This window comes from Nerophis ophidion, linkage group LG01, assembly GCF_033978795.1.
Source record: "Nerophis ophidion isolate RoL-2023_Sa linkage group LG01, RoL_Noph_v1.0, whole genome shotgun sequence".
Lineage (NCBI taxonomy): Eukaryota > Metazoa > Chordata > Actinopteri > Syngnathiformes > Syngnathidae > Nerophis > Nerophis ophidion.
The window spans coordinates 59,050,625-59,068,189 of record NC_084611.1 but is presented as its reverse complement, the minus strand read 5'-3'; the positions used below and the strand labels follow the sequence as shown (position 1 = coordinate 59,068,189).

General features: G+C 40.2%; 1 protein-coding gene across 2 annotated transcripts in view; it reads left to right on the top strand.

Annotated features, from left to right (window-relative positions):
- LOC133557658 (nicotinate-nucleotide pyrophosphorylase [carboxylating]-like) overlaps window positions 1-9,928 on the top strand; it is a 34,806-nt gene extending 24,878 nt beyond the window's left edge. For both annotated transcript variants that reach the window (XM_061908342.1, XM_061908333.1), the window contains exons 3-5: window positions 5,159-5,469; window positions 8,095-8,226; window positions 8,292-9,928. In XM_061908342.1, the coding sequence (XP_061764326.1) occupies window positions 5,159-5,469; window positions 8,095-8,226; window positions 8,292-8,516 (668 nt within the window). In that variant the 3' untranslated portion in view covers window positions 8,517-9,928. The remainder of the gene's footprint in view (window positions 1-5,158; window positions 5,470-8,094; window positions 8,227-8,291) is intronic.
- The last annotated feature ends 7,637 nt before the right edge of the window (window positions 9,929-17,565 follow it).

The following is a 17,565-nucleotide window of genomic DNA, read 5'->3' as shown; positions in this document are numbered from 1 at the left end:
ATCGAGAGGAGCCAGATGAGGTGGTTCGGGCATCTGGTCAGGATGCCACCCGAACGCCTCCTTAGGGATGTGTTTAGGGCACGTCCAGCTGGTAGGAGGCCACGGGGAAGACCCAGGACACGTTGGGAAGACTATGTCTCCCGGCTGGCCTGGGAACGCCTCGGGATCCCCCGGGAAGAGCTAGACGAAGTGGCTGGAGATAGGGAAGTCTGGGCTTCCCTGCTTAGGCTGCTGCCCCCGCGACCCGACCTCGGATAAGCGGAAGATGATGGATGGATGGATGGATGGATTGTTTTTATTGAGGCGGATGAGATTTGAGTAATATTTAGCTTTAGCTAAGGCAAGCATGTGTTTATAAGTTATCAAACTATCACTCCATGCTTGATGTTAAATCTCAAGTTTAGTCGCGCCATTTGCGTTCCAGCTTTCTACATGATAATTTCTGAGCTCTAGTTTCTTCTGTAAACCACGGGGTACGCCTTTTTGGAGCCATTTTTAACTTCAGCGGTGCTATACTATCAATGGTTTCGCGCAGGGCGTAGTTAAAGTTGTTAGTGAGGTTATCAATAGAGCCCACATACTTTGAGAATGGTGCCATTACCGAGGGCACTAGGCCAGCAAGAGTTGTCGTTGTAGCAGCATTAATGTTGCGGCTGTTATATCAGTTATTATTATTATTAGCTTGCCGAAAATGAGTCTGAACCTCAAATTTTATAAGGTAATGATCAGACATTACTTTAGTATACGGGAGTATCATAACTTTGGAAACGGTGATATCCCTGACAAGCACTAGGTCTATCGCATTACCGTTGCGATGCGTGGGTTCATTTATTATTTGTGTAAGACCACAGCTATCAATTATAGTCTGGAGCGCCACGCACGGTGGGTCCAATGGGGTATTCATATGGATATCAGTGTTTCCCACGGGTCAGGCATCTATTTGTGGTGGTGTGGTCGGGTGGCGGGAGGGTGGGTTGGTTAGGAGGCAGCGGTGGCGGCGATGACCAAGAAGAACGTGGAGTTGGAATATAATTACAACACTTTATGTACATATTTATATACATATTTATATAATATTTACATATTTATACAATATGTAACTACAAGCTCCATTCACAGACAGAGTCCCATTGCTTTTATGAGCGGTCGAGTGAATCAAAAGCGGAAAAAAACCCACAAAAAAACCCATTTATTTATTTTATTTTATTTTTTATTATTATTATTTTATTTTCATTTGTGGCGGCCGTAATTCTTTCGTGGCGGGCCCCAACAAATAAATGAATGTGTGGGAAACCCCGGATATTAAAGTCCCCCATTATAATTACACTATTGGCATGCGTCACTCGATCAGCAACGAACTCTGAGAATTCATTGATAAAGTCCGAATAGGGCCCTGGGGGGCGGTAGATAACAGCAATGTATAGAGGCAGCGGTTTGACAGACCTCATAGTAAGCACCTCAAAAGATTTATATTTATTATTTAGGTTAGGACTAAGGTTAAAGTTTTCATTGTATATTACTGCAACCCCCACACCCCTTTTAAGGGGACGGGCAATATGCACATTCGTATAGCTAGGAGGATATGCCTCAATTAGTGCAAAACACTTGTCTGCTTTAAGCCAGGTTTCGCTGAGACCGATGATGTTAAGATTGTTCTCTCTAATGACCGCATTAACTAATAACGTTTTGGGAGACAATGATCTTATGTTTAAAAAAGCCCATATTATACTGTAGGTAGTGGGCTGTTTTAAGGAGCTTTTGATCAAATTATCCATAGTAGCGATATTAATAATGTAGCGTTTATTATGCGTAGTGCACTTAAAATAATTACGACCCTATTTAGGAATTGATATGACAGGAATTTTCCGATTGTCTGCTTGGTGCTGCGTTAAAATGAACGCAACATAATTTGCCACCTCAGTAGAACGCATGTCCAACTCTGACACAGTCATAGCAGAAAAAACTTGTTCTAACCTAACTGACTCCTCACCCAGACTAGCAGGCTTGCGTCTTCCATTTAAATCCAGCTTCAGGATGGAAGGAAGCGGTGTTCTGTGGGGATTAGCCTTTTGCTTTGTTGTTAGCCCCGCTCGGCATCCGCGCTTCAGCTTTCGATCACACCGCTTACGTGTCTTCCATAGACGATCCCTGCTGGTACTATACTCCGCTGCGTCAAAGGCCGCCGGATGTAGCCGGCGAAGTATTCCCATGCTAGCGAGGTGGTCCAACGTACACGCATCTTTCAGTCCAAAATGGCCTGATCTATCCACATCCAGAATAGTCTGACGGTCGTAAGTGATCACGGAGTGTCCACGCTGTAAGCCAGCCATGAAATTTGCAGATTAGTCCGGTATTTTTGCCAAATGTTCTCTTTCTACCATGAGCGTCTGTAGCCGCAGCCCGTCAAGGCGCCGTACATGTCAAGCTACTTCCATAACGTAAATGACCACCATAACCACAACACCAGAGGGAGCTCCACAAACCACGTTAAAACCAGATTCCGATCCAACAAAGGTCTTAACTCATTCACCGTCTATGCCACATCAATATGGAATGCACTCCCAACAGGTGTAAAATAAAGTGCATCTCTATCCTCCTTCAAAACCCCACTAAAAGAACACCTACAGGGAACTTCAATCCCAGACTAACACTCTCCCCTCTCCACATCCCACCTCCTCAGATTGTAAATAATCAAATCTATATAATTAAATGTACATACTTGTTCTTATGCTTTCTGAACTCACTATGTTAAATGCTTGTTATCCATATCCTACAAACTCAGACCTACACGGTTTCTATGTCCATTTCTCAGATGATGCAATTGTTGATGATTGAAGTGCTGATATCAACCAAACCAACGTCCCCTCCCTTGTGTGATGACTGTATTATGCTGATAGTACTGTATATATTTGTACCATGAATTGATATCCGTGGACCCCGACTTAAACAAGTTGAAAAACTTATTCGGGTGTTACCATTTAGTGGTCAATTGTACGGAATATTTACTGTACTGTGCAATCTACTAATAAAAGTTTCAATCAATCAATCAAACCTGAGATAGCCACTAAGCTCCCTAGAAACAACAGCAAGAAATAAGTGTGGATGGAACCACTTTACAGCACAAAGTAAGCAGCTCTTAACATGCAATTTGCAATTTGACTATAAAGAGATCGAGATAGGATAATATAACAGCACGTTTGTGTGTCAGCATTGTGACAGTCAGTACACGACACAAAATGGAAGAGCGATTCGATCCAAAAAATTGTGGATTCGACACCAGGAGTAATATCAGTATATGGTCAATACCAGAATGATTAAATCACTATTTTTATTTTCAAAAAAAAGATCCAACTGTAGTGTGGGTGATAGGGGGGTGATAATGCAAATTTTTTTTGCCGATCCCATACCAAGTAAATAATTATATGCCGTGGTATTAAAGAAACTATTCATTTGTAAGATTCTTGAATGATTTTGTGATTTATTTGCCTTTAATTTGTTGATTGGGATTACAATCACTCTAAAACTGTTAGGACTTGGCAAGAATGAGGACTCCGTTGCAGACGGGAAACGATTGATGCAGGCTTTCATTCTGCTGTTTTCTATGAACTCTCTTCAGACAGAGTGAATAAACAAATGGCTACAAAGTCTATACTTGATACACTAGAGCAGTGGTTCTCAAATGGGGTTACGCGTACCCCTGGGGGTACTTGAAGGTATGCCAAGGGGTACGTGAGATTTAAAAAAAAAAATCTAAAAATAGCAACAATTAAAAAATCCTGTACAAATATATTTATTGAATATTACTTCAACAAAATATGATGTAAGTTCATAAACTGTGAAAAGAAATGCAACAATGCAATATTCAGTGTATACAGCTAGATTTTTTTGTGGACATGTTCCATAAAAATTGATAATAAAGATTTTTTTTTTTTGTGAAGAAATGTTCACGAATCCTGATGGATTTTTATTACAATCCCCAAAGAGGGCACTTTAAGTTGATGATTACTTCTATGTGTAGAAATCTTTATTTATAATTGAATCACTTGTTCATTTTTCAAAAAGTTTTTAGTTATTTTTATATCTTTTTTCCCTAAATAGTTCAAGTAAGACCACTACAAATGAGCAATAATTTGCACTGTTATACAATTTAATAAATCAGAAACTGATGACATAGTGCTGTATTTTACTTCTTTATCTGTTTTTTTCAACCAAAAATGTTTTGCTCTGATTAGGGGGTACTTGAATTAAAAAAATGTTCACAGGGGGTACATCACTGAAAAAAGGTTGAGAACCACTGCACTAGAGTAAAAAGTAAATGTACCACAGGGCGTAAAACAACAGAAAATCACTCCAGAGAGAGGAAAAAAGACAGGAGCAAAATTTACACTGATCTAATAACAAAAACAACAATCTATGATATACTACACAAAAGGAAAATTTCTCACGAAAAGGAAGAGACAAAACGCTATAAATAGAAACTACTCTTTAAAAAGCTAAGAACAATCTACAAATTAATGCGCTTCAAGAGGAGAGAAAAAAGAAAGCAGAGCACTATGAAATGAGCTCAAACAAAAACTGACCAAAAACTTCAGCAAATCAAAACACTTTTCTTCAGAGGGTTCCGAGAAATCAAAGAATAAATCAAGGCAATACTTACCGACTTGACATGACTGTGGAAGACGGCTGGCGGTACACGACGAGACGATATACTCTAGCAACAAGACAGGGGAAGATGAGGACTGAATACACATGAGGGAGGGTGACACTAGGTGGGCACAATCAGGCATTCAGCAGAGACATCAGACCTGTGACACAGGAGGAAGGGCAAGTGGCCTGAAATGAGAGGAAGATTAGATTTTCAACATAAGACAGGAAGTATGCCAGACAAACCCACAACAGGACTTCCCTCACCTGTGGTGTAACAAAAACACGGAAGAACAAATTTAAAATATAAATAAAACTGACTAATTTGTGAATAATTAATATACGTATAGTACTATTGGTATAAGAATTAAATAATACGTTGTATTTGGTAAGATAAACATGAAACAGAACAGAAAAATATGAATCCAAACAAGCAACATATTCCCCCAGTATGTAGGCAAAAGCATAACAATCCTGTTATGTCTCAGTTACATCTGAGATGTGTTCATTTTAGGTCCAGATCCTGTCACGCTTACTGCTGTGGTACGAGGTCCAGCCAGATGTCTCCTCCTGGGTGAAAGGCCAGCTCTGAATTGCCTGGCCCGCGCCTCAGGGATCGCCACTCGATGCTCTCAACTCCGCAAAATGGCAACAGCATGGGGATGGCATGGAGAAGTGGCGGGCACTCGTAAAACAACCCCTGGTTTCCGCATTGTGGAGAAGTATGCCATGCTGGTGGGCGCTGTGTCCATGCACAGGATGGACCTGAGTGGAATGGTCATGCTAAAGGACAACCATGTCTGGACTTCAGGAAGCATAACAGAGGTAAGCATGCTACACGTGTGGTCCTCTTATGTCTTCTTACAGTTTAAATGTATAACACGGTTAGGGAAAACAAGATAAAGTGTTAACAAATCCTATTTGAAAATCACCCATGTTTTCATTATATTTTCAATGCACTGAAAGTCGTTTTATTTTTATTTCAACAGCAGCGTATCGAGATGGTTTGTAGTTTAAAAAGTAAAATACTAGTTTTTAACATTTATGTCACAAAATCCATCCGACAAGGGACAATCTCAACTATGTATTGCAACTTTTACCTGTTTTACCTACAAAACAATGGTTACGTAAACGTTTGGTAACGAAGGAGGAAAGATCTGGATCAAGCCAAAAATCATATCACTTGTTCCTTATCCCATTTCCTGAAAGTTTCCCTTAAACTATCTATAACAATTTGCTTTTTTTGTTAACTAACTTAGTAACCAAACAAAACCAATGGCGACAACTACATAACCTTCTGGTGAAGGTAACAATTTAAGACAATGTCGAAATGGATAAAATAATGCAGTTGTTTCTTAGTCTCTTTTTATTTTCATTTATTGCAAAATAAGCAAGCAATAGCAAAAACTACTAGTGGCTCTCTTTTACTTATTTTGGTTTTGTTTGTCTCCAAAAACCCTCCTGCATCCGACAACAACAATACTGTATATCAATACAGTGACATGCGAAAGTATTCACCCTGTTTGGATTTCAGCCTTTTATTGCTTTAATGAATACAATTGAGGTTAATTTAATTTGGGTTTTCAAACAATAATTTGCCAAAAAAAACCAAAGCTCCTTTCATATCAAAGTGAACATGCATTTTTACAAACTGATCCATCCATCCGTCCATCTTCCTCTGCTTATCTGAGGTCAGGTCGCGGGGGCAGCAGCCTAAACAGGGAAGCCCAGACTTCTCTCTCCCCAGCCACTTCGTCCAGTTCTTCCCGGGGGATCCTGAAGCGTTCCCAAGCTAGCCGGGAGGCATAGTCTTCCCAACGAGTCCTGGATCTTCCCTGTGGCCTCCTACCGGTTGGACGTGCCCTAAACACCTCCCTAGGGAGGCGTTTGGGTGGCATCCTGACCAGATGCCCAAACCACTTCATCTGGCTTCTCTCAATGTGGAGGAGCAGCGGCTTTACTTTGAGCTCCTCCCGGATGGCAGAGCTTCTCACCCTATCTCTAAGGGAGAGCCCGGCGGAGGACACTCATTTCGGCCGCTTGTACCTGTGATCTTGTCCTTTTGGTCATGACCCAAAGCTCATGACCCCAGGTGAGGATGGGAACGTAGATCGACCGGTAAATTGAGAACTTTGCTTCCGGCTCAGCTCCTTCTTCACCACAACGGATCGATACAGCGTCCGCATTCCTAAATACGCCGCACAAATCTGCCTGTCGATCTTGCAGTCCACTCTTCCTTCACTCGAGAACAAGACTCCTATTTACTTAAACCACTTCACTGGGGGCAGGGTCTCCTCCCCAACCCGGAGATGGCACTCCACCCTTTTCCGGGCGAGAACCATGAACTTGGACTTGGAGGTGCTGATTCTCATCCCGGTCGCTTCACACTCTGCTACGAACCGATCCAGTGAGAGCTGAAGATCCTGGCCAGATGAAGCCATCAGGACCACATCATCTGCAAAAAGCAGAGAGATAATCCTGCGGCCATTAAACCGGAACCCCTCAACGCCTTGACTGCGCCTAAAAATTCTGTCCATGAAAGTTATAAACAGAATCGGTGACAAAGGACAGCCAGGGCGGTGTCCAACCCTCATTGGAAACGTGTCCGACTTACTGCCGACAATGCGGACTAAGCTCTGACACTGATCGTACAGGGAGCAAACTGCCACACTCAGCTAGTCCGATACCCCATACTCTCTGAGGACTTCCCGAGGGACATGATTGAATGCCCTCTCCAAGTCCACAAAGCACATGTAGACTGGATGGCCAAACTCCCATGCACCCTCAAGGACCCTGCCGAAAGTATAGAGCTGGTCCACAGTTCCACGACCAGGACGAAAACCACACTGGTTACAAACCGGTGTCAATTAAAAATGACTTATTGTATTCACCCACTTCAGTAGTTGCAGCTTTAGCATTGAGTGAGGATATGATACTTTTATTTTATACTAAGGCTACTACGGTTTACAAATAATTCAAATATTAACCGTCACAATTGTATTTAATCCATTGTTAGCAGCTATCTGCCAGGAATTGTCATTTGGGACACGATTTGTTATTGTGATCACGACTCGCTCCTGGGGTGAATCGGCTAGTGGCTGCGGCAGATGCGGATAGTTTCGCTGTTGTTGGGCCAGCCTCACTATTCAATGTGTGGTCTTCTTGGTCCATTACTTCTCTGTGTTTGTTCCCACTTGTGGCTGCTGGTGCGTGTGTGTCCCTGCTATGGTGTGGACTGAGGGTCAAACATGACACACGCACGATAATCCAGAAAATATAGTGCCATTAAAGTAAATTAGCAATAACTTTTCCAGCCCTAAATAGTACCAATAATACTACAGTATTGATATTTGGATAAACCCGCCCACTCCTAGTGTAAAGTGTATAAAACTATACATTTACCTACATAAGTTATATTTCAAGTGATATTTCATTCCTTTTGATGTCCAGGCAGTGAAAGCTGCCCGGTCAGTATGTGGTTTTAGCAGCAAGATTGAAGTGGAGTGCTGCTCTATTGAGGAGGGCATAGAGGCGGCCATTGCAGGAGCAGACATTGTTATGCTGGATAACGTCCAGCCAGAGGTATACAAAATATCATGACTGTTACTTATTGCATTGTTTGGTAAAATGAACATCAACTTCTACAGGAGCTCCATGCTGCAGCTGCTGCCCTCAAGCAAAGATTTCCAGCTCTGCTGATTGAAGCCAGCGGAGGAGTGACAACACAAAACCTAGGGAGGTATTTCTCTCCACACGTAGACATCATCTCCCTGGGCTGTATTACACAAGGATGTCCAGTCGTGGACTTTTCACTGAAGGTTCAAAAGCCCGTTTGTCTGTCAATGAAGATCAAAGAGGAATTGGCTCCATAAACGCATAGTCATAAACAGAGAAGTTGATATTGCTTCCTGTTGGATTCATTTTCCAGCTGAGATGAAGAAGAGAACAAGAATTTGGAAAGTTTGTCAATGATTGAATGTCTCTGATTGATTGCGTTACGAGCTGAAGGCCTACCCTGGAAATGAAGTCTTTTTGTGGGGTCAACATGGGTCACCGTTCTGAACAAGGCTTATCAATAGACTGTAATTATTGAATCTTGGGGTATTTTACACCGGAACTGTTTTACTCTGTGAAAAACATTGCATGTCTCTTTTAATGTTACAGCTCTGATATGGGCAGGAGAAGTGGGCGATAATACACATTTTTGGTATTGAGTTATTACCAAGTGAATACAGGACAGGTAGCAGATGACTATAATTTTACTTGAACATTTTTACATGATTTTGTTTTTCTTTGAGTTTGTTGATCATGATTGTAACCAGAATAAAACAAAGAACAAAGATTTCAGGAAAACAAAAACACATTTTCATCAAACTTATTCATGTGCATTCTAACAATACATTGGTGCCTCGATTTTTGTTGGTAATCAATTACAAAAGGCAAAAACCGAATAATTGGATATCCAAATACATATTTCTCCAAAAAATAATATAACGGCAATTAATGCGGTCCAGACTCCCAAAAATATTAACACATTTTACAGCAAATAATTATACTTTTACATGCAAAAAACAGCCACAAGTACATGGGCAAAAAATATTTAATCTGATCACAATTCGGAATAGAATGTTAGTGTTTACATGCACACTGAAAAAAATTATCCAATTACGAAGAGCGTTTTCATGCATCACACTTTAAATCAGAATACTTGGTTTTGACATGCGCAACACATACCATTACGGAAGTAGAAGAAGCAGGAGCAGTGACTTCCGTTTTAAACAAACATGGCTCTGTGCATTTCTGCTTGTCAGGCATTGTCACGTAATTTATTTTTAAATTTTTTCTTGTGTTTGCTACTTTTGTTTTACCTCTCTTTTCGAAATGGAGCTCTTCTTTGCCCTCCATTTGTGATATGTACGGTTTGCTGCGCATCGTAATGTTATGACAGTCTGTGTACGTGCCTGAGGCTGGCAGTTAGGATTTGGAGTAGTTGTAAAGTCGTGAATTGAACAATTTTTTGAGACGACAACTAGATCACTCCTTTTATTGTTACATGACACTCCGGATCATACTTTTGTTTTTGCTTGTCTCTGTTTTAGAACAACAAACATCAGTATGTAACACTACTTCTGTACATGTTGAATTTGGTCCCCCCTCCACCACCAAAGTATAGCTGATGTCGAAGACATGCGCAATACGGATAATTTTGTCCCGAAATTAGGGAAAAGTGTTACATGTGGTCCAATTTGAATGACTATTGACATTAAATTTTGTTCCGAACGTGTGTGATTGGGTAAGAGTATTACGAATGGCGTGTTTATATGAAGCATTTGTGTCCGGTTAGGCTGTTAATCCAATTAATTTTGTCTATGTGCACATAGCTAGTGTGAAATATATATAAATTATAATTTAACTAGAAGTGACCCAATCCAATATTGATATGAGATATTGGTTCGATAGCAAAAAACAGTATTGAAAGATACTGGCTTGCTTGTAAACATTCCAATACAAGCAGTCCTACAGCACATTTACTTATGCAAAAGTGGAAAATATCTAAGTGTCCTCCAATAAGGACACAAGATTAGTATTTTCTTGTATTTTAGTCAAGTTAATTACAAAAGGTAAACTTGGTAGGCTATAGGCTACTAAGAGCTAGCAGCTACACAACAGCTAGGCACACAATAGAACACAAGCTAGACATATGTAATAAGTGTCCTTAATTAAACAGTATTGCAGTCTAAAATGTGTCAATATAAACAAGAACCATATTACTAATACAAAGCCTCCAAGGCAGAAGTGAATTAGAAAGTATCCAGTAAGAAATGTGTCCGTATTATTCAACTGACTGGATCATGATCTTAGCTTCATTAATTATCGTAACAAGTTTTGTCAAAAACAATTGCCACTTCTTTTTAACTTAAAGGGGACCAATATGCCACCCGAACGCCTCCCTAGGGAGGTGTTTAGGGCACGTCCAACCGGTAGGAGGCCACGAGGAAGACCCAGGACACGTTGGGAAGACTATGTCTCCCGGCTGGCCTGGGAACGCTTCGGGATCCCTCGGGAAGAGCTAGACGAATTGGCTGGGGAAAGGGAAGTCTGGGTTTCCCTGCTTAGGCTGTTGCCCCCGCGACCCGACCTCGGATAAGCGGAAGAAGATGGATGGATGGATGGGACCAATATGATAACGTTTAACACACCTTCTTGTGGCCTAAATAATATGTATTGGATATGCTTTGGTGTGAAATTGCTACACAATCACATTTATAACCCACTTTCTGAGTATGCCTGCACACTTTGTGTGGAGGCGTTCCCTTTTCGATGGTAAATGAAACCTTTTGTACCCCACCTTGTCCAATAGTATCAAATGTATCTTTTAAAAAGTACGTATTTAAATATGTATATTGAAGACAAACATCCCTGTTTTTTTTCTGTATTCAGACATGGTCGAAAAAAAACTTCATAAACAATACTGTGAGTTACTCGCAAATGCGCCTAAAGATAGGCAGTGCGACTTAAAAAAAAAAAAAAGTCACACGTACGAACAGGGATGAACCCTTTTATCGCATTTTGCTCCTAAAATGAATCTATCCAAATTATATCAAACCAGAGCAAAATTTTGGCCCATATGTATAGCATGTTTGAAATAAACTTAAACCATAACTAAATGGACAAGGGATTGACACGGGAATGTTACTAATCACTCTGAGAGCTGTGTCCCTCCCTCCTTCGCCATGCAAAGAGGGGAGCTGTACTCTCCTCGCTCAAACACTCACTCTTCGGACACTGAAGCAACAAAGTCTTTGTTGGAGGAACACATGTTTTTTCCACCAACCTAAAACTTGATATGCTGCATGCTAGTAACGACAAGGGTCGGAGAGAATATTGAACAACAAATCAATAATTGAAGTGACAAACTTGCCATCCAAACAATACCTCGTTTGTTGATAAGAACATAGCCATGGAAGCACATTCAATCTTTTTATCAAGCAGAGGTAACACAACCCAGCAAAAAATTCAAAAGCAGCTTAAACATCCATCCATCAATTTTCTACCGCTTGACCCTTTTTTGGGTTCGCAAGTGGGGTGCTGGGGCCTATCTCAGCTGCATTCAGGCTGAAGGCGGTTTACTTCCTGGACAAGTCACCACCTCATCACACGGCCAACACAGATAGACAGACAACATTAACACTCACATTCACACACTAGGGCCAATTTTAGTGTTGCCAATCAACCTAAAAACAATAAAATAACGAAAAAAGACTGGCCTCTCCCCTTTGGAACGTTTGCATCTTGCTGTTTCTCAACAGTAACAGGCAGATAGAAAATGTGCAATAGAAGGATTTACAACTTAAGTCAAGGCATATTTCTCTCTATATATAAAAATCTCTTTTCCAAATACTAGGCTGTTTAGTGGTAGTCTCTCAGCCCCTCCTATAACGGTAGTCTATTACTCCTGGTCGGGTTTCCACTAATTTACAAATTAAAGTTTGTGATTTCGTGGGAACCCAAGCAGTCACGGGGAGAACGTGCAAACTCCACACAGAAAGAATCCCGAGACCGGGATTGAACTCAGGACTACTCAAGACCTTCGTATTGTGAGGCACATGCACTAACCCCTGTTTCTCTGTCCTGCCCTAACAAAAAAAGCTCAAGCTAAAATACCTTTGAAACTCAGACTGAGGATGGACGCGCTGACATCACACATGAAACTTATCTCAACCACATTGTGCCAGATATTAGAATGTTTTTTTAAGTAACGCATTCATTACTTTGACTAGTAATTATTGACATTTGTTAAAGAGCAATACCGTTAGTAATTCAATTACATTTCTGGTGAAGTAACAAGTAACTAACTACAAGTCATGACTTTTTAAAAGTAATTTTCAGAACACAGCCTGTCACACAGCATCATGAAGCAGTCGGCAGGTTGGTATTCCTTTCTAAAATGTTTGTGTGTATGTCCTATATAGGTTGCTTGGCAACACTAAATGATCCCTAATGTGTGAATGTGAGTGCGAATGTTGTCTGTCTATCTGTGTTGGCCCTGTGATGAGGTGGCGACTTGTCCAGAGTGTACGCGGCCTTCCGCCCAATTGTAGCTGAGATAGGCTCCAGCGCCCCCCGCGACCTCGAAGGGAATAAGCGGTAGAAAATGGATGGTCTTATAATATTGTTTACTTATAAAGCACCATCGTTAGAGGTCAATTATTTTCATGTTGCTGACGTTTAAACATGTCCTCTTAAACCAGGGCACTTTATTTCATATTTTGTGTTTTTGTTGGCTGAAGAATTAAGCATAGCTAAATGTTGTTTTTTTTAAAGAAGATTGGAGATTATATTTGGATTTTCTTATATTTTTTTCAAGGTTTTTTCTTATTTCAAAACACCTCTTAAGTTGGTGTTATACAATGCAAAACCTACTTTTCTTACTTTTTTATTTTTTTGTGTATTTGGGATCCCCATCAGTGCCAAAAAATTAAAATCAGGCATGGTGGAGATATCTAGTTACATCAACAAATATTTCCATGTATGGGTTCGATTATGGGCCAAACTATATTGGGATTTGAGTTTTGGTCATAATCGCCCAGCCCTACGACACCTGTGTTTGCAACAGGGCTAGCACAATTAGGGATGTTCTCTGTGTTTGAGCATTGCTGTAGGTTTTATGATGGCGTTGTGTTTATATGTTTGAGTGCACATGTGTACCTTGAGTGCTAATAATGAAATTGGGATATTTAGGATGTTTCATTCTGCTACAAAACTTATCTCTGCAATGAAAAATGTTCTGCAATGTAAATAACAATGGTCCCATTTAATTAAGTCCATTAATAAGCCCATTCCAGGTGGTTAATAATAAATAGGTCAGTGTTTTTCATGCTTTATGTTGTTCTCCGTTTTGACTAATTTCAATTGATCAAACCTTTTCTAACATACCTCACTATATAAAAGTGTATACATAAGTATTTTTGATTCCTGTACAGTACAGGCCTACAGTTTAGACACACCTTCTCATTCAATGTGTTTTCTTTATTTTCATGACTATTTACATTGTAGATAGTCACTGAAGGCATCAAAACTATGAATGAACATATGGAGTTATGTACTTAACAAAAAAAAGTGAAATACCTTAAAACAGTTTCTTCAAAATAGCCACCCATTGCTCTGATTACTGCTTTGCACACTCTTGGCAATCTCTCGATGAGCTTCAAAAGGTAGTCCCCTGAAAGGGTTTTCACTTAACAGGTGTCATAGTTTTGATGCCTTCAGTGACAATCTACAATCATGAAAATAAAGAAAATGCATTGAAATGGGAAGGTGTGTCTAAACTTTTGGCCTGTACTGTAGTTTCGGATCAATATCAATATTGGCCAATACTCGTTTCCAATATCAGTATCGCATCGAAAATGAAAACGTTGTATCGTGACACCCCTAAATTTAACATCACTTTTACCTTCAAGGAAGACTCTTTTTGTCAAAAACAATTGCAAGGTAGATATTTTGCCACCAATACTTTCTACTTTTTTTTTTGCCTTCCTGGTTGGTTAATTTGCTGCTGTACTAAAAATAAAAAACTGACTAAAGAGTAAAGAGCGAGTCAACCAGTGAAGATGTCGGTCGGAGTTGAGAACACAAGATACGGCATGAAAACTGTCGGACTTTTCCAGTGTTTTAAAAATACAACAAAGGTTGGTCACAAACACGTGAGATTGTTTGTTGCGGCGCTAGATTCCGAGGAATGATAGCTGCGCAAACAGACCAGTTTGTGAGGCGCAATGCTTGACACACAAAAACCAGATAAATCAATCAATGTTTATTTATATAGCCCTAAATCACAAGTGTCTCAAAGGGCTGCATAAGTCTTAACGACATCCTCGATTCAGAGCCCACAAAAGGGCAAGGAAAAACTCACAACCCAGTGGTACGTCAGGGTGAATGACTATGAGAAACCTTGGAGAGGACCGCAGATGGGAGGACCTCCCAACCCCCTCTAGGGGAGACCGGATGCAATGGACGTCGAGTGGGTCTAACATAATATTGTGAAAGTCCAGTCCATAGTGGATCTAACATAATAGTGAGAGGACAGATCTAACCAAAGGGGGCTGTACGAAAGCCGAGGCACAACGGTGTTATACAAACCCCGTTTCAATATGAGTTGGGAAATTGTGTTCGATGTAAATATAAACGGAATACAATGATTTGCAAATCATTTTCAACCCATACTCAGTTGAATATGCTACAAAGACAACATATTTGATGTTCAAACTGATAAAAAAAATGTTTTTTGCAAACAATCATTAACTTTAGATTTTGATGCCAGCAACACGTGACAAAGGTGGCAATAAATACTGATAAAGTTGAGGAATGCTAATCAAACACCTATTTGCAACATCCCACGTGTGTGCAGGCTAATTGGGAACAGGTGGGTGCCATGATTGGGTATAAAAACAGCTTCCCAAAAAAATGCTTAGTCTTTCACAATAAAGGATGGGGTGAGGTACACCCCTTTGTCCACAACTGCGTGAGCAACAGCTTAAGAACAACGTTTCTCAAAGTGCAATTGCAAGAAATTTAGGGAATTCAACACCTACGGTCCATAATATCATCAAACGGTTCAGAGAACCTGGAGAAATCACTCCACGTAAGCGGCATGGCCGGAAACCAACATTGAATGACCGTGACCTTCGATCCCTCAGACGGCACTGTATCAAAAACCGACATCAATCTTTAAAGGATATCACCACATAGGCTCAAGAACACTTCAGAAAACCACTGTCATTAAACACAGTTTGTCGCTACATCTGTAAGTGCAAGTTAAAGCTCTACTATGCAAAGCGGAAGCCATATTTATCAACAACTTCCAGAAACGCCGCCGGCTTTTTTGGGCCCGAGATAATTTAAGATGGACTGATGCAAAGTGGAAAAGTGTTCTGTGGTCTGACGAGTCCACATTTCAAATTTTTGGGGGAAATATTCGTCATTGTGTCATCCGGACCAAAGGGGAAGCGAACCATCCAGACTGTTATCGACACAAAGTTCAAAAGGTTTTGGAACAACATATGCTGCCATCTAAGCTGTTATCGACACAAAATTCAAAAGGTTTTGGAACAACATATGCTGCCATCTAAGCGCCGTCTTTTTCATGGACGCCCCTGCTTATTTCAGCAAGACAATGCAAAGCCACATTCAGCACATGTTGCAACAGCGTGGCTTCGTGCAAAAAGAGTGCGGGTACTTTCCTGGCCTGCCTGCAGTCCAGACCTGTCTCCCATCAAAAATGTGTGGCGCATTATGAAGCGTAAAATACGACACCTGAGACTGTTGAATGACAAGCTCTACATAAAACAAGAATGGGAAAGAATTCCACTTACACAGCTTCAACAATTAGTTTCCTCAGTTCCCAAACGTTTGAGTGTTGTTAAAAGAAAAGGTGATGTAACACAGTGGTGAACATGCCCTTTCCCAACTACTTTGGCACATGTTGCAGCCATGAAATTCTAAGTTAATTATTATTTGCAAAAAAAAAAAAGTTTATGAGTTTGAACATCAAATATCTTGTCTTTGCAGTGCATTCAATTGAATATGGGTTGAAAAGGATTTGCAAATCATTGTATTCCGTTTTTATTTTTATCCAACATAATATCCCAACTCATATGGAAAAGGGGTTTGTATATTTTCAAAACAACACAACAAATTACACATATAAAAAGTATTACTAATTTTAAATCTGATCCCCTCGCAACCTTGGTATCGATATTAAGATCAAGGTTTTGAAAGGTGATGGTTTGGTGGGGGAGGGAAAAAAGAACTTAAGTTTGACTGAAGTGTGACAAATTCTTCTTAGTTACATGAAAAGGTTACTGCTAAAGAGGAAGAGCATTTCACAAGTTGTGACTCTCCCACACAGAACTTAGAAAGGCAGAGTAAAGTGAAAGTTACACCCACCAACTGGAAATGTAGAATCATTAGGTTGATTTTAAGTTACATTTGTCTTGCTGTCCAGCATACTTTTCTTTTCTGTTCTTGAACATTGTCCTCTTTGTGACAAAACATGGAATATGGTTTGAGGGACTAATGTATTACAAATGTTTTTACGAAGCTTTATGCTTCAGAGGAAGGACATGATGAGATTCCATTCTTAGATTGACTGTAATGTCATCACATCCTGTTGATTTTATCAACTGGAGGAATATCATTACTATATTTAAATAAAATAATTCTAATGACAAGATTTGAGTGTGAATTACATATTGTTTGAGTCTTAAACAGGCTTGCTCAAAGTTTGTTTTTTGTTCCGCTGGCCATTTTTGGCCTCTTGGCGTACAGTATTCTAAATTCCAGATGTTGCTCACTGCTCCCCTCCCCTCCCAGGGGGTGAACAAGGGGATGGGTCAAATACAGAGGACAAATTTCACCACAATCATTTGAACTTTAACTTAACTTAACTTTAATAGACATACATGCGCCCATCTGAAGGAGATGTGTTCATGAACAAAGTTATTTTAAAATGGATTATATCACTGTGTAGTTGATGTTTTCTTGAGTAAAATCCTGTGTTTTTTTTTTTTTTTAACTGTTTTTTTTGGGGGGGGTATGGGGGGGCCGAAACCCCTTCATCCCTGGCCACTCTTTAGCTTAGGATGGCCCTGTCCTCATCCTTTTACTATTCAGGTGGGAGACATGATTTAAATCTGTAAAAAACTTTCAAGAGCCCCGAGGCAACAAAGCAACTCACCAGCTCTTGATGCCAATACAGCATCATAAGTAAGTTACCTCTCGCTGATCAATGCGCCGTTGAATGTAGGTCTTTAACATAAGCGCTTAAAAAATAGTATTGCTAATACAAACCCCGTTTTCATATCAGTTGGGAAATTGTTTTAGATGTAATTATAAACGGAATACAATGATTTGCAAATAGTC